General features: G+C 35.7%; 1 protein-coding gene across 2 annotated transcripts in view; it reads right to left on the reverse strand.

The window, feature by feature from the left end:
* Positions 1-33: 33 nt before the first annotated feature.
* Positions 34-21,533, reverse strand: part of atp13a3 (ATPase 13A3) — a 45,547-nt gene continuing 24,047 nt past the window's right edge. The window contains exons 15-34 of one of the 2 annotated variants that reach the window (XM_077203795.1): positions 21,095-21,156; positions 20,841-20,991; positions 20,608-20,724; positions 19,233-19,259; positions 19,003-19,156; positions 18,787-18,907; positions 18,532-18,656; positions 17,247-17,419; positions 16,554-16,676; positions 16,382-16,461; positions 15,911-15,953; positions 15,688-15,797; positions 14,144-14,240; positions 13,569-13,641; positions 11,086-11,251; positions 10,764-10,945; positions 10,363-10,451; positions 9,831-9,911; positions 6,136-6,228; positions 34-3,262 (exon numbers count right to left, since the gene is read on the reverse strand). In XM_077203795.1, the coding sequence (XP_077059910.1) occupies positions 3,062-3,262; positions 6,136-6,228; positions 9,831-9,911; positions 10,363-10,451; positions 10,764-10,945; positions 11,086-11,251; positions 13,569-13,641; positions 14,144-14,240; positions 15,688-15,797; positions 15,911-15,953; positions 16,382-16,461; positions 16,554-16,676; positions 17,247-17,419; positions 18,532-18,656; positions 18,787-18,907; positions 19,003-19,156; positions 19,233-19,259; positions 20,608-20,724; positions 20,841-20,991; positions 21,095-21,156 (2,268 nt within the window). In that variant the 3' untranslated portion in view covers positions 34-3,061. The remainder of the gene's footprint in view (positions 3,263-6,135; positions 6,229-9,830; positions 9,912-10,362; positions 10,452-10,763; positions 10,946-11,085; positions 11,252-13,568; positions 13,642-14,143; positions 14,241-15,687; positions 15,798-15,910; positions 15,954-16,381; positions 16,462-16,553; positions 16,677-17,246; positions 17,420-18,531; positions 18,657-18,786; positions 18,908-19,002; positions 19,157-19,232; positions 19,260-20,607; positions 20,725-20,840; positions 20,992-21,094; positions 21,157-21,533) is intronic. The other variant, XM_077203796.1, reaches the window with a different exon arrangement.

Below are 21,533 nucleotides of genomic sequence, written 5' to 3' on the forward strand. Positions count from 1 at the left end.
TCAACTGAACGTCACCAAGAACATTGACCCACGTGACTTTTTCCATATGTATTTATTCAGCATTAATCATTACAAATACACAGATTTCCCTGAGGAAATTAACCACTCCAGCTTTAACAGAACCAGTGGCTGAACTTTTGCTCATGTTTGATAACACCTTCGTTCTCACACAATGAGTGAATATGAAATGAATATGACATACGGTACAAAATTAATTATGCAAAAGCAAGGAGTAACTGTATATTGAATGACCTCCAGTAATCAACACTCTTTTTCCTGTGCATTTGTATCCTAGAGAACTGCAGATATGACAAAGATGACGTGAACACGGCCCCAGTTTTGAAAAAGAAAAACTTATTTTCAGCACATACATGATTGCTATGGAACTTAAAGGGATAGTTCATTCCAAAATAAAAATTTCTGTCATAACGTACTCAACCAAGTTGCTGGTCCCCATTAACTGTTTGGCTACCCACATTCTTCAAAACATTCTCTCTTTTGTGTTCAACAGAACATAGAAACTTTTATGATAAAACAGGTTATGACTGAATTTTAATTTCTGGATGAACTATACCTTTCAGTAATCATCTGCAGGTGTAAAAGTGAACAAAACCAACAACAATGTGCATAAGAGTTGTTATTGTGATTATGTTCTCCAAGTCCTAGCAGCAACCTACTGCCTCCTAGAGGAAGAGAAACTGATTGCCACACCACACAGTTCAGATCAAGACAAAATAAACAGTTTAAATTAAAAAATTACTTTAGAATTATTACCAATAATTAAAAAAAGAAAATAATTTAACAGTCCCCAATCCCAAACTCATTGCATTCACATTTGTTAAGGACATATACATGTACAATAATAATAATAATAATAATATTAATAGGCATATGTTTAACTATCCGGGCTCAGTAGATGGTGCGAGTAGATACTTTGAGATGTTTTTTTAAAACTTGTACATCATATAATTGATCGTGTCACCCAGGTCAATAACAGCAAGGTGATTTGTTGTTGCCTCGCTCAAGGAATGCCCAGCAAACACGCGTTTATGTTATACACAAACATACAGATACGACATTGGACATACGGTTGAAAAGAACACATTGCAAGTATGGCAGATGATCAATACGATTTCAAACATCAAACAGTACCAAAGTATTGCAGAAACGGAGCAAAAACAAGACAGATTCAGCCCTTTTTCAGATTAAACTGAAGAATTAAAAATGCCCCATATACAGCAAACCAAATCAACACGAACTTGAAAACCAAACAATAAATAAATGCAAACATGTAGGAAAATCCGTGATTAGATTGTTGGATTACTTTTTGAACTTCAATGTTTGCACATCTTGTTCCTTCGTATTCAAAGAACATTTCATTCTAAGGTTCATGTAGAATATGTAGATATTTAATATATTTACAAATTCTGTTACCTCACATAGTAATTAATTATTAAATTAAGTGCTGTCCAAAAGACATGGAACTGATATTTTCCATTTTAATAGTACATAATATTTCCCATTTCAGACTTTTTGGATTACATGAAAAGTTGCCAAAAACAAAACAAAAAACATAAAAAGGCATGAAACTTACCTCAGTGAAATGACTGACCAAAACTCTTCAAAATGCACTATAAATGGCTTGAATTTTCAGATGAGCAACAATACAAACTGTCAGTGTAATGAAAAAACAACGGTGATCACCTGATACTGCTTCGTGGTTCTTTTCAGGAACGCCACATGTAAAAATTATTATATGAAAAACCTGTTATTGTTTTGTTTTTTCTTCAAAAAACAAATAATACCAAAAGATGCAAACCTGCAAGTTGAGAATAGTTAAACTGCATTGTGTAAATTATGCAAATACATTACATCTGGAAAAGGGGGAGGGATCATCTACAACAGATTTCGAACCTTCAAATGATCACTTAGGATGAAAAATGTTGTTTTGTTTCCTAGATTAGCAGCAAAACTGTTAATAAGTCATGCACAAGTAATACTGTTAACTGGCCAATTGAGGATGATTTTATCAGCAAATCATGCTTTGATTTGGATTGCAAAATTCGAACATACAATTGTCAGATATACAACTTAAAGGACTCCAGTTTAAAACTATCATTTGTACTTTTTCCTAATGTGCCCTAAATTTCTCGATGTACACCTAAGCCCTTTCCCTCTTTCCTGCTGATACCAAATGCAATTCCCAGCAATGTTTCATTGCAAAAACTGTGATGCCGGGATTTTAGTTAAATCAGGACTTTACTTCAGACACCGTTTTCAACAAAATCGGTAAAAAGTTTCAGGATGGATCAAATCAAAACCAAATCGCAAATGCTGCATCAGGAAAAGTGAACAAAACACAAACTTTTACAAATTTGGCCTTCCACAAGTGAATCCCACCTCGATTCTTCCATGGGAAGAGATATGAAAAGAAAAGATCAAGTATAATTATACATCTAAGTCGATATATTTTTTTAAAAACGAGCTGGCTGAAATGAAGCTGGATCTTCGATTCTGTGAGCCACTAGAGTTTGGTTTGTTCCGCATGCCGCGACGGTCTTGCCGCAGAGCCTTAGAGATGATGCACTACAGACTACAGTAGCAGGACGATGCTTGAAATCCAGTGAAGAGCCTCCTCGATATCTGTAGGAGAGCCACCAGGACCACGGTGTCTGAAATCATGGAGAAGGTGATCTAAAGAGCCACATTTGGTAATGAGTTCAATGACTTTGCGGTCTAAGTGATGTCTTAACGGGATATCGGGGACGTGTTGACAAACCGCACGCCTGAGTGGGCGGGGCTTACACAGTTCCCAGCCTGTGAACCCCGCCCATTAAAAAAAATCATCTTGTGCAGCAGAAACAAACAAACAAAACAAAAAATCAAATGGGAGAGCAGAACCTTGAAATATCTTCAAAGTGTTATTAAAAACTTTTCGTTGCAGGGTTTTGTTTTTGGTCTTTTTTCGTATCGGTTTGAACAAAATCGTTACATTTTACAGTGTTTAGGGAACTCCCTGGTGGTTTGGATGTGCAATACGGAGTGTGAGCGGGTTGAAATGCTAGGAAACAGCCTCGATCTGGTAGGAGCAGTCGTCAGGATGAGGGCCGGGTTTGGCTTCAGTACTGCTCTTAGGTTTGGGAGGCCAATCGGGATCCACGCTCAGCTCTTGGGCCAGGTGCATGTACCGAGCCTTGGGCACTTTTCTCCGTCGGCAGCACAGCCAGGAGAGGCATTTAGTTCCATACAGGTCTATTCCTTCCTACAGACACACATACACACACATCGGCCAGAGAGGAACACAGGGGAAGGTGAAGATAAGAAATCGGTTCTTATCCTTTTCTTCAAAAGACAGAATTCAAACCTGTAATGGAATCGCTGTAAACTACAACAGAATGAAATGAGATATTCATATTCATCTGCAGAAACAATATCAGAGCCTTTGGTCTGTCTGTAGAGTATGTCATGCCTCTGAGCACATGCAAGGGTAATGAATTTTTATTCCAAATTAATGCCAAAATTTCAATGAAATATACATTTTTGCTTTAGCTAAGCTCAAATGGTGTTAAAAAGAATGTTCCGGGTTCAAATCCATGGCATGCTGTCAGCTACCACAGAAAATAACTTTGACTTGTCATCAATGTAATGTGCTCTCAATGCAAAATACAAATAGTAAGATAATGGGGTAGGACACTGCATTGTGATAAAGGTTAGGTTTTAAAAGACTTTCTCATTATAGAGTTAAAAATGGAACTAGTAAGACAAAACCACTCACTAACCTAATGCGTTTAAAGATATATAACATTTCTGAGCCCTCTAATTTTATACAATATGCACACAGAGAAAAATCCACTCACAGGAATCATATTAGTCAAGCATAAACTGCAGTTCATCCACCTGTTGACATATTATGGTGTAGAAGCATTAAAATCAGTAAAAAAACTAAAATATGAGTGTATAGCATTTCATCTTTAAAACCATTCTGAAGGGTTGCTTCATGGACTTACTGTAGACAATATTTGCTTGCTTTAATCTAAGGGCTCAAAATTATTATATTTTTTTAAAATCGAAGGCAGGCCACAGATACTGTCAATAGAGCTCCTTTTAAACCCGGGACATTCCTTTAAAAGAATATTCCAGGTTATTTGCAATCTATTATTATATATTATAACTTATTGAAAAGCTAAAAAAAAAAGTCAAACTGGTTAATTTCTCAGTATCAGTGTTATTATTCTTAACTACAACTATTAAAAAACGGTTTTCCTTCTTTTGTATCACTGTTTAATTAACAGGTTATAATAAAATTAAGGCAGGTTGTTTTGGGTGAGATTGAACATGTAAAAAATACAGTCTCTGTACAAACAATTACATTTGTCTTTGAAATAAATTTTTTTTTTTTTAAATGAAGCTGGAAAAAAAATTACGAAAACCGTAACTAAAAAGATTAAAACTTAAATTAAACAACTAAAATTACTTAAACAGAAATAATTAGTGAATTAAAACTAAAATTATGAGTAAAAAGTATGTAATACTAAAATGCTAAATATAATACTAAAATAACACTACTCCATGTCTGCATGAGTACACCATACAAATTGGTAACTTGAAGTTCATCCACCAACAAAATAGTCCCATATAGTTTAAAAGGATGATACAAGTATAAATGATTTGTCTGTGATCATCGACAGCAGGCCACAGACTCGTTCTGAACCCAGAGCATTCATTTAAAGGAATATTCTGAGTTATTTACACTTTAAACAGGACCTATTATGCCCCTTTTACAAGATGTAATGTAAGTCTCAGGTGTCCCCAGAATGAGTCTGAAGTTTCAGCTCAAAATACCTCACAGATCATTTATTATAACATGTTGTAAATACCAATTTTTGAGTGGAAGCAAAAACATTTTTCATGCTTGTATCTTTGAATGCAAATGAGCTGCTGCTCTCCACCCCCCGCATTTAGAATAGCGCTTGTGCCTTTACAGCTCGTGCCTCGAATACTCGGCCAAAAACTAACTACAACAACTGAATACACTACCGTTCTAAAGTTTGGGATTGTACAATTGTACGAAGTCTCTTATGCTCACCAAGACTGCATTTAAAATTAAAAATACAGTAAAAACAGCAATTGTGAATTTAAAATAACTGTTTTCTATTATCATATATTTTAAAATGTAAATGTAATTGTGTGACAAGGTTGAATTTATTCCATTACTCCAGTTTTCAATTCTCATTCTAATATGCTGATTTGCTGCTCAAGAAATATTTATTATTATTATCACCAATGTTGAAAACAGCTGTTCTGCTTAATATTTTAGTGGAAACAGTGATCTTTTTTTTTTTCAGGATTCTTTGATGAATAGAATGTTCAAAAGACCAGTATTTTTTTTAAATATATTTTTGTAACATTTAAAGCAATTTAAAGCATCCTTGCTGAAAAATATTAATTTCTTTAAAAACTAAAAATATCTTACTCAACCCAAAATTTTGAACAGTAGTGCAGTCTAAAAAAGTAAACCTGTTTTTTTTTTTCATCAAGGCCTAGTTAACATGGCACTGCAAACTATAAATTAGTTAAGCAAAACCAGAAGTAGAACAACTGTCCCAAATTCAAAAATGCTTTCCACAGACATTAAGTTGCAAACAACCCAGAATATTCCTTTAACCAAACCAGATGCTTTATAAACACACAAAGCACGATACATCAGAACTTTAGTGCAAGTTTTGCAATTCGTTATGTTAGATGTTAAATATTGCTCTGTTTGGCACATACCTGCACCGTCATTCCAAACACGGGTTAAAAAGACGCATAGCTTACACACGTATGCAGTAATTGCCACTACAGAAGGAGCATTAGAGGAAAATGGGGGGAGGGGGAGGAGGGGTAATCGTAAGCCCCGGGAGCATGACAAAACAAGAGTCCCCACAGGGGGCACTAGAGAGCGTTCAGAAAAAAAATCTAGTTGGCGCATGCAAGGCCAAACGTTAAAACAGGGTGTGTGGAGAGAGAGAGAGAGAGAGAGAGAGAGAGAGAGACAAAGGAGAGAGGGAAAAGAGTGTGAGTGGGAAATAGGGCGGAGTGGACACCAGGAAGTGAAAAGGCAACGGTGAACAGAAGTGTCAGATTTTTCCCAACCTGTGGTGTCGGGCCTGCAGGGGAGACGCCATAGCTTCCCTGCTTGTCTCTGCTGAACACATGCTTCCATAAGATGACGTCAAGCACGACGGTCTAAAGAATATCGCAGTAGGGCGGAAAGAATGAAGAGAGCTACGGATCACATGGCCAGCAAAAGATTTATGGTCATCAATTGTTTCTGCTTTTTCCTTGTCAAGAGCAAAACTAAAAACATTTTTTCTTGAAAGGGCAGTGTTTTTTTTTTTTTGGATTGTTTGTTAGTTAAAGAAAAATAGAGGGATGCAAGAGAATTATTTTATTCTGCCCTAAAAATAATCAGTTTATTGGCAATGAACATCCAGCGAGATCACAGGATCGGGTCCCACTGATTGGCTGATGGAGTATAATGTTCTATGATTGAAAGATGCGAGAGAATGTCTGAGGAGGAGCGTGACCTGTAGTCCGCACCAGGAAGACGGCGGGATCTAGAGTTGAAGGAAACAGCCGCTATATGCCACTACGATGATTGCTGGCATTTCTTAATAAGCGTGAGGAGTTTGCCCAAAAAGGACATAGTAATTAATTTGATTCAGAGGCAGGAGCTGCTGATGGAATCAGACACACTGTACAATTCATGGCCTGGCTGGCTATATAGCTTAAAATATAACTTCTGTTTCCTTATCCTGGGAATCAGCCTCAGCAGAGCAGATGGAATTTACTTTAGTATAGGGATGGGAATCGCTCCTTCAATTCATTAATGCAGCAAATTACTGATCCTAATACTGTTATAACATTTATCATTTATATATATATTTATCATTTATATACAGGTCCTTCTCAAAAAATTAGCATATTGTGATAAAGTTCATTATTATCCATAATGTAATGATACAAATTAAACTTTCATATATTTTAGATTCATTGCACACCAACTGAAATATTTCAGGTCTTTTATTGTTTTAATGCTGATGATTTTGGCATACAGCTCATGAAAACCCAAAATTCCTATCTCAAAAAATTAGCATATCATGAAAAGGTTCTCTAAACGAGCTATTAACCTAATCATCTGAATCAACTAATTAACTCTAAACACCTGCAAAAGATTCCCGAGGCTTTTAAAAACTCCCAGCCTGTTTCATTACTCAAACCTCAATCATGGGTAATACTGCCGACCTGACTGCTGTCCAGAAGGCCATCATTGACACCCTCAAGCAAGAGGGTAAGACACAGAAAGAAATTGTGGCGTGGCATGGAGGCAATCAGCCTGTGGCACTGCTGATGTGTTATGGAGGCCCAGGATGCTTCGATAGCGACCTTAAGCTCATCCAGAGTGTTGGGTCTTGCGTCTCTCAACTTTCTCTTCACAATATCCCACAGATTCTCTATGGGGTTCAGGTCAGGAGAGTTAGCAGGCCAATTGAGCACAGTAATACCATGGTCAGTAAACCATTTACCAGTGGTTTTGGCACTGTGAGCAGGTACCAGGTCGTGCTGAAAAATGAAATCTTCATCTCCATAAAGCTTTTCAGCAGATGGAAGCATGAAGTGCTCCAAAATCTCCTGATAGCTAGCTGCATTGACCCTGCCCTTGATAAAACACAGTGAACCAACACCAGCAGCTGACATGGCACCCCAGACCATCACTGACTGTGGGTACTCCAGTGCTGCTTCTCCGTAGCCCAGGTCAGGCGCTACGGAGAAGCAGTTTCTGGTTCAAAAGTGGCTTGACCTGGGGAATGCGGCACCTGTAGCCCATTTCCTGCACACGCCTGTGCACGGTGGCTCTGGATGTTTCTACTCCAGACTCAGTCCACTGCTTCCGCAGGTCCCCCAAGGTCTGGAATCGGTCCTTCTCCACAATCTTCCTCAGGGTCCGGTCACCTCTTCTCGTTGTGCAGCGTTTTTTGCCACACTTTTTCCTTCCCACAGACTTCCCACTGAGGTGCCTTGATACAGCACTCTGGGAACAGCCTATTTGTTCAGAAATTTCTTTCTGTGTCTTACCCTCTTGCTTGAGGGTGTCAATGATGGCCTTCTGGACAGCAGTCAGGTCGGCAGTCTTACCCATGATTGCGGTTTTGAGTAATGAAACAGGCTGGGTGTTTTTAAAATCCTCAGGAATCTTTTGCAGGTGTTTAGAGTTAATTAGTTGATTCAGATGATTAGGTTAATAGCTCGTTTAGAAACCCTTTTCATGATATGCTAATTTTTTGAGACAGGAATTTTGGGTTTTCATGAGCTGTATGCCAAAATCATCAGTATTAAAACAATAAAAGACCTGAAATATTTCAGTTGGTGTGCAATGAATCTAAAATATATGAAAGTTTAATTTTTATCATTACATTATGGAAAATAATGAACTTTATCACAATATGCTAATTTTTTGAGAAGGACATGTATATATATATATATATATATATATATATATATATATATATATATAAAAGAACTTGTGTGTGTGTGTTTGTGTGTGTGTATATATATATATATATATATATATATATATATATATATATATATATATAGGCAATTATTTTTTTTGTAATTTATTTAATTACTTGAAATTCTTATGAATTAAATTGCAAATTGTCCCAAATACTCCCATGATAAAGCTATATTAGACGAATGAGTTAGAAGCTAAAAACTGATGTTTTTAGAGTAATTTGTTCTGACTATAAAAAAACCAAATATTGCCCTGCCCCCAAAAATATGACTGTTTGGATTTAAATAGGAAAATGCTTAAGAGTCTATGATTGGATCATTACTGCAGCGACTATTATGTTTCTAGCATGTTATATGTTTGGAAACAGTTCTTCTAATCCTAATGAATGGAGTGTGTAGCTTTTCATTTCTTAAACAACCATGTAGGAAGACACATCATAGTCATATTCCAGGATGACAATGTCAAGATTCATCAGGCTCAAATTGTGAAAGAATGGTTGGGAGGAAGCATGAAGAATCATTTTCACAAATGAATTGACACTTCTGAGTCCAGACCTTACATTAAGTGAAAGTATTTGTGATGTGCTGGAGGAGACTTTAGAGAGTGCTGGACTCTTGCATTGTCAATACTAGATCTTGACCAAAAATGTATGCAAAGCTTAATGGAAATAAATGTTGTGATGTTATTTAAAGTAAAGTGAGCCTGATGAAACTTGACATTGTCATCCTGGAATATGACTATGATGTGTCTTCCTACATGGCTGTTCAAGAAATGAAAAGCTACACACTCCATTAATTAGGGTTAAAAGAACTGTTGCCAAACATATAACATGCTAGAAACATAATCACAGCAATAATGATCCAATCATAGAATTTGCCCATTTAAATCCAAACAGCGACTTTATTTCTTTTGGCCGGGCAGTATATATTTATATATAAGAACTTGTTTTTACATGTAGTACGTGAACTAAAAAAAATTTTCTTCATGTTATATAAAAATGGAACCAGTTCTGAATAAGAACCAGCTCTTGATTGGCAACCCTATTTTTGTCTTTTTCTGTAGCAGTGTATATGCCATCAATTACAACTGAGTGTTTAATTGGGTTACAGCAAGCACAGTGTGTTATTGACCCTGGCTGAAGGGTCAACTCAATCTTCCCTAAATACTGTATCTGAGCTAGCAATAGAATTACACTGAAATGCAATTTCTTATCATATGTAAATATCCACAACAAATAATGTGGGAGATGTAAGAGTCTGATGTTCCCACTTACCTCGATGAACACACTCACTAAGGTGTTGCCCAGCACGATAAGCACTATAGCCACACGCCAGCTCAAAGGAACACACACGAGCTGAGGAGAATGGAGACAATGTAGAGAACTTCTTAAAACATGCAGTAAGATCAGCAAACATTTATTTTGAAAGAAATTAATACAGTACTTTTATTCAGGAAAGGTGCATTCAAATGATCCAATGTTACATTCAATATATTTATAATGTTAGAATATATTTATATTTCAAATAAATGCGTGGTTTTAACAAAAATATGAAGCAGCACAACTGTCTTCAACATTGATAATAATAAGAAATGTTTCCTGAGCTGCTAATCAGCATATTAGAATGATCTCTGAAGAATGATCATGTGACCCTGAAGACTGAGGTAATGAATTAATAAATCACATTTTAAAATATATTCAAATTATTAATAAATAATTGAATTGTGAAAGGTATTGAAATAATTGATTAATTATTCAAACAACAGGAAATATATTACCTAAAGGAATCGTTAAGAAACAACAATACCTCCAAAAATTGATAGATTCCAGAGATTGGGACAAACATGATGAAAAACAGGAAAATGGTCAGAATTAAAGCAGAAAGAACAAACGGCCCTAAAAGAAACAAAACAGACAACCAGAAACACAGTCAATGAACAGTAACTGAGAACTAGAATTGCCTTTCGTCTGTCAAATCAATTCAAATTCAATATTACAATGATATCACAATGATATCACCACTTTTAGACATTTAAGTTAATTGGAAATTTTCAATATGTACTCAAACTTATTTATGCATATATTATTTTAAAGTTGGGAGAAAAAGAATATAAAAACATGCAATTATAAATTATATCAAAACAATGATTTCAAAACACTGTTTTACACTGTTCTTAACGCATGAAGTTGAAAAATGTTCATCCTTACAGTTCTTGTAGCTGGGCTGGCGGAAAGGTTTTCCTTTGGAGAAAACAATGGCAACAATGAGATACTGAAACGAGGAGACGAAGAAGAGTGTGGTATTCACATCGTTCGTGATATTTTCTTCTTTGGTCTCGGAGGAGTTCGGGGAGTTATCCATGTGATGAGGAGCAGAGCAGTTGTAGAAACTGTAAATTACAGAAGCAAATAAAAATAAAAACAATGAACTCGAGCTGCAGTCAGATTATTAGATTGTTTTTAATGCAACTATAAGGTTAGGGCAAACAACATCAGTTGTTCTGCATTGGAGCCAGTGCATCATACTCACTCTGGCTTGGAGTACCAGTCGAGTTTTTGGATCAAGAGAAAGCCCATGACCTGGAAACCCAGGCAAATGAGAATCTGGGTCAGAACTGAGAAGAGGAGAGGAGCTGAGACGAGACCGGAGGGAGGTCTTCGGGCGACGAGCTCCTTCCATGCGGAGTTCAAACTCACTAGGAGTGGGTGGGGAAAGCAAAAAAGAGAATCAATAATGTACTTGCAATCAGTGGTGGACAGTAATTAAAAGGTTTTACTTTGATAAAAGTACAGATTCTTGAAAAATGTATTTAAGTGCAGTAAATGAGTATTTCATTTTGTTTGGAAACTTCTACCACTTGATTCCAAAGCATAATATCACACTTTTTACTCCACTACATTTCATAAAAAACATACAGTTTCTTGTTTATGAACGTGGCGATTTCTTCCAATGAACTGAAAGATTCATTCACGAATCGGACTGATTCGATTGAGTCAACCAGCTCACCAATTCAATAATCGGGAGAAAATGAATTGGGAACTGGGATAATGTAATAGCTTGAATTCCATGAAAAGTAATTTACTTAATGCCAAATTTTTGTATTGATTATTGTAGATGGAAAATCATATTTACGTCATGATTGTCAGCTGTAAATACGTATATAACTAGTATTACAAAAACCATAATGTATACGTTTTATTACTAAAATAAAATAAAATGTTTATTTGCAGAACAATATATTAAATATCTGCACTAAACTTTCTCAGGTAACACTTTATTTTGCAGTGTCTTTGTTAAACGTTACATGTAACTACTATAGTAATTACTACACACTGAACTTAATTACATGGAACTAATGCTAAACCAGGTAATGACAGGTAGTTGATTATTATTATTCAGTACTTAAAATGTAATTTACACTGTATAACCCTTTGTTATTATTGCTGATAATGACTAGTACTGCCTAGAATAAATAATAAACATGGTTCATCGATCAGAGCTGTATACTTTTAATACTTGAGTACATTTAAAATCTACTTTTATAGTTTTACTCTACTTTTACTGCAGTACTATTTTATTAGGTTATCTGTACTTTTACACTGACAATATAAAATCCAATTTGGCTAATTACTCTATTATTTATTTCCCTGATCTTATGATGCAAAGTAATCATGATGGATACTATACAGAACAGTCCTATGTTATTTCCTAATTAAATTTTCTGTGTACCTCTATTTCACATTTGGTGAGTTCAATGCAATGAGAAATGCATTGAGGAGGTTAAAAGGTTTAAACCTGCTTTATTGTCATTATATATGCTCCCGTTGGGTTACATAATTAAGGAATACAACATGAATTATCATCTTTATGCTGATGATATACAGTTATATATCTCAGTTGAAGTAGGAGACACTGTAATATTAGAGAGGCTGGATGATTGTCTGTCCAGGATCATAAAGTGGATGAACAACCAAATTGAATGAAGACAAAACGGAAATTTTGATTGTCGGTCCAAAACAAGAGCGGGAAAGGATAGAGGCTGGATTGGGTCCCTTAGCCTCGCAATCTAAGAAGAAAGTTAAGAGCTTATGTGTCACTTTGGATTGCGATCTGAACTTTAAATTTCATATTAATCAAGTGAAAAAAACTTTATCATCTGAGAAATATAGCAAAGATTCGACCATTTTTATCCTTGGATGATGCTAAGAAACTCATACATGTTTTTATTTTCTCTCATCTTGATTACTGCAATGCTATGTACAATTGCCTACCGAAGAGTTCTTTAGCGAATTGATACAAAATGCTTCTGCCAGAGTACTAATGAAATTAAAAAGGAGAGAACATATTACACCGGTTTTAATGGATTTACACTAGTTACCAGTTCATCAAAGAATCGATTTTAAGGTTCTTTTATTTGTTTATAAAAAATCAGCACAATCTGGCACCTTTGTACATTTCAGAATGTCTGTTAAAGTATGTTCCATATCGTAGATTAAGATCTTCTAATGCCAATCTACTGGCACATTATAGAGTTATCCATAAACGATCTGGTGGTGCTTCTTTTAGTCATTATGCTCCAAAAATTTGGAATATTCTACCAAATGAAGTGAAAGAGGCTACTAGTATTCAAATTTTTAAAAGGCTGCTTAAGACATATCTTTTTAAAGCTGCTTATCAGCCTAATAATATTATGTGAGTGTTGTGTATGTCTCCTATTTTATCTGTTATTCATTTTTTAAATGATTTTATATTGTCATTGTGTGAATTTGTTTTTATGCCTGTAAAGCACTTTGTGTTGCATTCCATGTATGAAAAGTGATATACAAATAAATGTTTATTATTATTATTATGATTATAAACCAGATGATCAGAATCCACTAATCCATATTACAAATACTAGTTTGCTTTACTGCATAATTCATAAAAACTAAAAAGATAGAAGAGCTTAACACAACAGGCAATGCTAAGATAAATTGGAGCTGAACAAGAAAGACATTACAGATGACACTCACTGGTGAAGACAATAAGCAGAATGATGGCTATGTCGATGAAGAGAAACTGGAAGTCCCCAAGGTTACTGCCAATCTGAAATGCATTATTAATGGATCAGGGTTGTATAAGCAATCTCAGCAAAAACTAATGATCTTTGGTTACTCAAAATTTGTCTTCAATCACAGAAAACCAAGTAAAAGGCTGCGTCCGAAATCGCATACTCTAAATAATTACTTCACGACCTCTAAAAAAGTATGTTCTATATAGTATGACTGTGTAGTATGAATGTAATCTGGACATACTACATGTTGTCACTGTCACGTGACCTACCAGCGTCAGTTACGTCGCTTCACTGCCTTTCATAAATCCTCTCCTGCGGCCTCATGGGATGGTAAAGAGCCCATCGTATGCACACTTCAGAATCTCTCTTGCCTACACTTTTATGATTACTCTGAATTTAGGCATACTTCTTTTGTCACATACTGTTTTCCGCCTACTATAGTTGGGAGGTATGCGAATTCAGATGCAGCCAAAGATGTATATTAACTACAGTTCAGTCAATTGTTGTGGTTGAAATCATGACAGGGAAACTTACGGAGTAGAGAAGGGCGACACTGAGGCACTGAATAATACTGTACAGAGCCATGAACTTAAACACACAGAAGGAGGTGATGAGAGCCGCTCGTCCTTCCCTGTGGAGAAACAACAAGTGAGACACTGCAAACAAGACATTTTGTTCAAAGAACATTTATCATTGGGTGAAACGGTCTACAATGTTGAAGGCCAAAACAGGCACCCTCATCAACTCATTGTGGTTCAGAAACGCTGTTGGAAATTGAAATCAACAACCAAACAAACAGTTCTTTGAACATTTGATAGATTTCTGTTCTGTGTGTGCTGAAAACTAAGTGTTTGTACATAGTACTGGTTGTCTAAATAGGAGAAAAACAAAATGGATTGGACCAATGCACTGACCACAAAACAATCTTTAAGCCAATCAGACGTAGGGGGCGTATCCTCTCATGATAGGGGAGGAGAGAGAGTGAGCAAGAGGGGCATTTGCAGAAAGACTGTAGAAAGAGATAGCTGAGATATTACCAAAGAGGAAATATTATTGGAAAAAGAAGGGTTATGATCAGGCAAGAGCTACGACCAGCGTTAATATTAGAAAAGCTTTCCAGCGCTGGAGAGACATCAGAGAGCCTCTCAGGTTGCTTTGTTTCTGCTCGATATATGCGAGTAGCATTGTTTTATAGAACCAAGATATGCTGTTGATGAATTCATCCATATCTGCACGAGCTGTCTGATGCGCCAGCTAGCCGTTGCCTGTGTTAAACAGCGTGTTTATTATTTTGTGGGCGGAGCAATGAAGGGAGAGAGTGTTTCATCCAGATAGGGGTGTGTTTGTTTGGATGTCGATTTCAAATATCAACACTGTTTCTCAGAAATCACTTACTGCATCTTCAAGACAAAAGCTTTAATAAAAAATTATTAAAAAGTTATATCAAACCCAAGAGTCATTTTATATCTACTCTTTTTCGGGCTCTTAGAATTAAACAGGCTGTATTTTCCTATGTAAGTTCCTTTAAATAAATCAATTTAAAATTGCGATTGCGATTAAAAACGACAAAAAAAAAAGTGTCATACAATAACAATAAATTTTAAGTAATATTACCATTATAATAATGAAGAATCCAGGAAAAATAATATTATAATCATTTCATTTTACAACACAACTGTAAACTTACAATACAAATATGTATGGCTATTTTAATTTCAGGAAGCCCTTAAATCTTCTTTTTTGTTAACAACAGCTGCTTTATAAGCGCTTCAAGTTCTCATTCCAGAACCAAACTCAAAGCGCATGCAGAGATACGTTTGTGTGGAGCAGCATTTATTGAAAATTCATTTTTATTTATTGTGCTACCCTAATCAAAGGTACCGTTCTTGTGTAAATGCGAAACGTCATGGATTTTTGTGTTTCTGAGGTCAGAAGCCAAATTTTTGCCGTTTTCGGACTGAAGATGTTTGGAGTACTAAAACTTACAGCTTGTTGTAGAACAATGAACGGTTTCAAAAGATACTGAAAGTTTTGATTTCTCATTAAAACAGAGCCGTGCTGTGGTGCAGTTAGGAGACCTGATCAGATTGGGCACGCAGGTGATGCTGGGAGTTGTGGAGGTGAAGGGAGACGCCACTGAAGCCTCCAGCTCTGATAGGGAGATCCCAGCATGAGCTCTCTTCAGTGCCTGAGCAAGAAACAGACAGACGTCAGCAGCAACACATGATACTTACAGAACATATGACAGATGTAAAAGACACCATTGAAAAGCTTTTACAACAGAGTTTTAAAGTCTCTCACCCCACAGTCGTTCGCTCCATCTCCACACATTCCTACAAAATAGCTGCAGCAGAGAGCAGAAAAAAAAAAAAAAGTTTAGCAAGATTTTTACTTTTTCTTGTTGAGAAAGTGGGCGGTACTTGGCTGGGCAAAACTCATTGTCACAATATATATATATATAAAACCTTACTAACCCCAAACTTTTTAACAGTAGTGTATATTCATTATTCATATTCATAATTTTTGTTCATTTCCAAGCATGAAAATCACCATAAAATCTGTTTTTTATGACTGTCGGAACCCTGCATTTAGGTTGGTCGCAAAAAAAAGGGGCGGGACGAGTTACACACTTAACATAGGTATGGGGGTTTGTGTAAATTAGATATGAATAGATAATAAGCCATCATGGTGTGTGTGTGTGTGTGTGTGTGTGTGTGTGTGTTTGCGTTTAATACTTACTACAATTTCCGTGTGTGTTTGTTTAATACTCACTCTACACTTTCCAATGTTTCAACAAGCTGAGTCTTCTGGTCAGGCGCCATCCTTGCAAATACTGTTCCATGAAGGACCAGCTACAACAATAAAAACACCATAGATATCATATAAAATATTATGACACATATGTGTAAATATGGTATAAAAAGCAACTATGCTTTCAGCCAACCTTCTGTAGCAGGTCCTGGAAATGCTCAATAATTACAGCAAAAGATTTTCCGCTCATGGCAAAGTGATACTGTTCCTGTGGTCTCGTCTCAGAATGTTCATCTTCCATAATAATTTCCATCTCCTGCTATCAGAGAACACAAGTACAGAGAGATGCTGAAGCTAAAGCTATATCGATAACATTTTGGATTAAATCAGAATGGACAATTCTTGTTTTTTTTTATGGAATACTGCAGCATTTTCCACAAATAATTCATCCGTGCACTTTTTTTTTTTTAAACTTGTGTGACCTCAAAATGTTTCATCAAAATAACTTCCCCTCCCTCTTGCAGCATCTCTCCTCTTCTCTGATGACGTGTTTACTGGCGCGAGAACCTGTCACTCACATGACATCACAGAAATAGCAAACCAAAACCATCCAATCAATTACCAATGGACAAAATCAAGTCTCACCCTACATTTTCTCTTGTTCAAGAAGTCGCATATACATCACAATAGAGAAGAAAAGACTTCCGTTTCATGCAGACTTCATTTACCAAAGGTTTTTTTTTTTATGTATATTGTATGGCCTTGAGTACTTTCATTGTAAGTGTCCTACTGTAAAAGTGATTGTCAACATGCAAAAAAAGCTGTTGATAGAGCTTCACATGTAACATTACTGTGACAGGTTCTGGCCAGTAGATGGCACACTGACCTCTAGTTTGGTGGGCTTGTTCGAGGGTTTGCCGGGTTTGTCGGCGTAGTGCCAGTTGATCTTAGCAGCCTGGCCGTCTTTAGGGGGCAGAGCGTCTGCAATAATGACCCGGTCTTCAGGCTGGATCATGCCACAGTCTCGTGCCACAGAGATGGCTGTCAGCATGTTGTCACCTGCACAAGAGAGAAAAAGATGAAGAAAATAAGAAAGAAACCGTTACTAAACGCCATTCTTTTGGAACTTGGTACACATCCATTATACTGGTATAATGGCACTTTTTTGTTAGTGAACGGTGATGATGGCTGATATCAGGCAATGACCCAGTGTTCCTCGACGATTGAAAGCGTGGGTCATGTACAAACTCAATCTGCTTACGTTCACAATGCTGCATTCAGCCTCATCTGAACTTTGGAGCGCTTGGCTGGTAATCTGGAGAGCTGAGAACCTTATTAGATCAGATTCCAGGAATACCTAATGAATTAAGCTTCAAAGCTCCCAGACTCCTGTCTGTCTGGCCACGGCTGGTCATTCTAAACGCCCTGCCATCTTCAAACAACATGGGCATATTACACTTTAGCTAAGCTAATCAAGTAAACTAACACAAATAAGGTAAGCAGTAAGTGACTGAACCAGAATATCCTGTCAGAAAGGTCCCAAGCACAACTGCGACAAAATATTTATTACAGTATATCTAGCTTCATGCAAATTACCGTTCAAAAGTTTGGCGTCAGCAAGAATTTTTTTTTTAAAGGTATTCATACTTTTATTCAGAAAAAATGCATTAAACTGATCAAAAGTGACAATTAAGACATTTGTAAAAGATTTCTATTTCAAATAAATGCTGTTCTTTTGAATTCTTTAAAGAATCCTGAAAGAAAAAAAATGAATGACTGTTTACACAAAAATATTTAGCAGCACAACTGTTTTCAACATTGATAATAATAAGAAATGTTTCTCGAGCATCAAACCAAGAAACATGTGTCACTGAATACTGGAGTAATGATCCTGAAAATTCTGCTTTTTTAAAATGGAAACAATTATTTTAAAATGTAATAATATTTTACAATATCACTGCTTTCACTGTATTTTTGATCAAAGAAATTCAGCCTTGACGAGCATTAGAGACTTCTCAAAAATCTCACTGACCCCAAACTTTTGAAGGGTATTCTATAAAATGTATGTGAATAACCATGTTTAAAATGACCTTTTGAAAAGAATATTCAGGAACTGTATTAAACTAAAAACAAAATGACACAGTTGCAAGCCAGAAAAAAGTCTTGTTTACCTGTGACCATAACGGTGCGTATGTTGGCACGTCGTAGATCTTCCAGAACCCCTGGAGTTTCTGTTTTCAGCTTGTTCTGCATGATAATCAAACCCAGAAAATCCATATTTTTCTCAATTTGATCCCTGTAGAGGAGAAACAAAATACAACTTGGCATTAAACACATGGTGGCACAACATGATAAAAGTCACAGCATAACACTGCAAATAATTTTATAAAAAACCTTAGTAAAGTTTAATGAAGTTTAAACTTTACCTGTTAATGTTCTGCACTTTGTGAAATGTAAGTTTGGATTCTAGTCGTCTGTGTGCCAGCGCGATGACCCGAAAACCCTGTTTGGTGTAGTCCTCCAGAACCTCTGCAAAATCCTCTGGTACTGTGGTGCGTGGTGAGAAATAAAAAAAAATAAAAATCCAATGTTGATTTGAAATTCAGAAAGAGATGATAATAATGGGCGGAACTTCCACTCACCTGACTCCTTCTTACACAGGCTTGCCACAACCTCCGGTGCTCCTTTCAGATACGCATCCATGCGTCTCTCTCCAATCTGACGAACGACCACGCTCATTCTTTGTAGGGCGGAGGAGAAGGAGAACTGCCGCACAATACCGATCATATAGGACGCCTGCACGAGACACGACAGAAAGCATGTACAAACCCATATACAATCATAATGAAATTCATTAAATAATTGTACATACCGAGAGCTCATAGAGTTCTGACAGTTCCTGAAAGGAAACCACAAGAGATCAGAAAAATGTTGTAAATACACTGATATTTTTAAATAAATACTTTAGACCATAATAAGCAGAGAAATGCTCACTAAACATGTGTAAAACATTTATTATATCTAGCTTTATGGGCAGAAAATGTGCTTTACCATTCAAAAACTTCGGGTCAGTGAGATTTTTTTTTTATTATTAATATTTTTATCCAGCAAGGATGCATTAAATTTATCAAAAGTGCCAGAGCTGGACCCTATGAAATCTGTTTTTTTTTTTTTTCAAATTCCTTTTTTACCGTTTTAATTTTTCTGGATTGCGTTTTGATTTAGTTTTATTTTGAACAAATTCTGTTTTCTGTTTCAGTTTAATGGTTTGATTAAAATTTAATGAATCAAAAAGCATGTCTAATTAATTGAATTCTAAAAAAAAAAAAAATTAAACTTTTTTTTTTCTTCATTTCTATAAAAAACAATTCCCCCAGAAATTCTGTTGTGCATTTTAATTTCTATGGCAATCAAATGAAGGCATAAAACTATTTAATTTATCTTTAAATCATATGAAATTAAACTTTTTGTCCAACAAAGTAATGTACAACAGCGCTTTACTGTTAAATTTAAAACTTTGAAGAACAATTGTGATTATTCCTTAAAAATACATAGTTTTAATAATAATTTATTATTATTATTAGTGTTTGTATAATTACATTGAGACGTAGCTAAACTCTACTGTCACAATCTCTTCACATTAAACAGAACTTTTATTTTGACAGGCTGCTGGAGATGAAGGCTCTGGAAATGAAGTTCATGCATTCATGTCCTCATATAGTGAGGCAGCAGAGGTTGAAAACACCGCAAGCGTCACGAGTGCTTCAGTGTGTGTGTGTATGTTTGTGTGTGGTAAATTAAACCATTTATTCACACAGAGACACACAGAACATGCAGGATTTGTATTTAAATAGTCTTTTTGCAGTTTAATATTCACAGACACTAGTCTATATCATGATTTGATTCAAGTATTGACCGGCTTTTCATTTATTCATCAAAATTTTGACAAATTCCGCGTTATACAGTTTTATGACTGGATTCAGCAATTCAGTCCACGTTTTCTGCATTGCAAAAGTGATCAAAAGTGATAGTTAAGACATTTATGATGTCAAAAAATATGTCTATTTCAAATAAATCCTATTCTTTTGAATAAAATAAAAAAAACTATCAAGGTTTCACAACCATTTTCAACATTGATAATATTAATAATATTTCTGAAGGATCATGTGACACTGAAGACTTGAGTAATGACAGTCAAAAATTCAGCTTTGCCATCACAGGAATAAATGAGATTTTTAAATGCTCACCATGTCCTGTTCAGGTGATATTACTGGTGGCGGCAAAAGCTGATTTGGCGGTTTTACATAAGTGAGTTCAATGCGGTCGTGTTGAGCCGTCTCCTCCTCTGTGGCTTCCACCAAGATCTGAAGACCATAGATAGACAGAGTGACACCCAAAAAAATGTAAAAACAAGTACAACTTGTTTCAAAACTTGAATGACGATATAACAATCTGTTCTCCTGTCACAGCAGACACTGACCCAGCCTGTGGCCTCGAACATCTTGAGGTCGAGTGGATCTCCAGAGAGCTGACCCTCAATCTTAGTGAGGGAGTGACACGTGGCCATGCATGAGACAAACTTGGTTGTTACTAAACTCTTATCATCTGCTTTTTCTTCTGAATGGTGAAATCTAGGGTAGAGAGATTCTTTGGTGAAAAAAAGACAATTAAAGGTTCCTCCATGTTAATTTAAAAAACAACTGAGAATGTTCTGGTTTATGCAGATTATCTTACCCGCCATCTTCTGTTCGTTGAATTCCCCACATGTCCAGACCATCTTCTGTGAGGGTGCCTGTCTGAAATTATACAGAATAATACAATATTTAAAATGTCTAAAAAGTAATTGTTTTTGTATATAAATAATTTCTTCTTATTATTATTATCATCATCATTATTGTATTGATATCATTGATATCAATAGCACTAATACATAAATAACAGTTTAAATGGTAACACTTTACAATTTTTAACATTAGTTAACTACATTAGTTAAAGCACTGCGAATAAACATGAACAACTGTTCTTATTAACTAACGTTATCAAAGATAAATTAATACTGTAATAAATGCATTGCTTATTGTTAGTTAATAATTTATTAACTAAAGTTAACAAATGAGACCTTATTGCAAATTGCAATTACCAGTAGTAATAATATAAAAAGAAAGTTTATTTA

The sequence above is a fragment of the Siphateles boraxobius genome, unplaced genomic scaffold, assembly GCF_051911475.1.
Source record: "Siphateles boraxobius isolate OS27281-9 unplaced genomic scaffold, OSU_SipBor_1 5, whole genome shotgun sequence".
Lineage (NCBI taxonomy): Eukaryota > Metazoa > Chordata > Actinopteri > Cypriniformes > Leuciscidae > Siphateles > Siphateles boraxobius.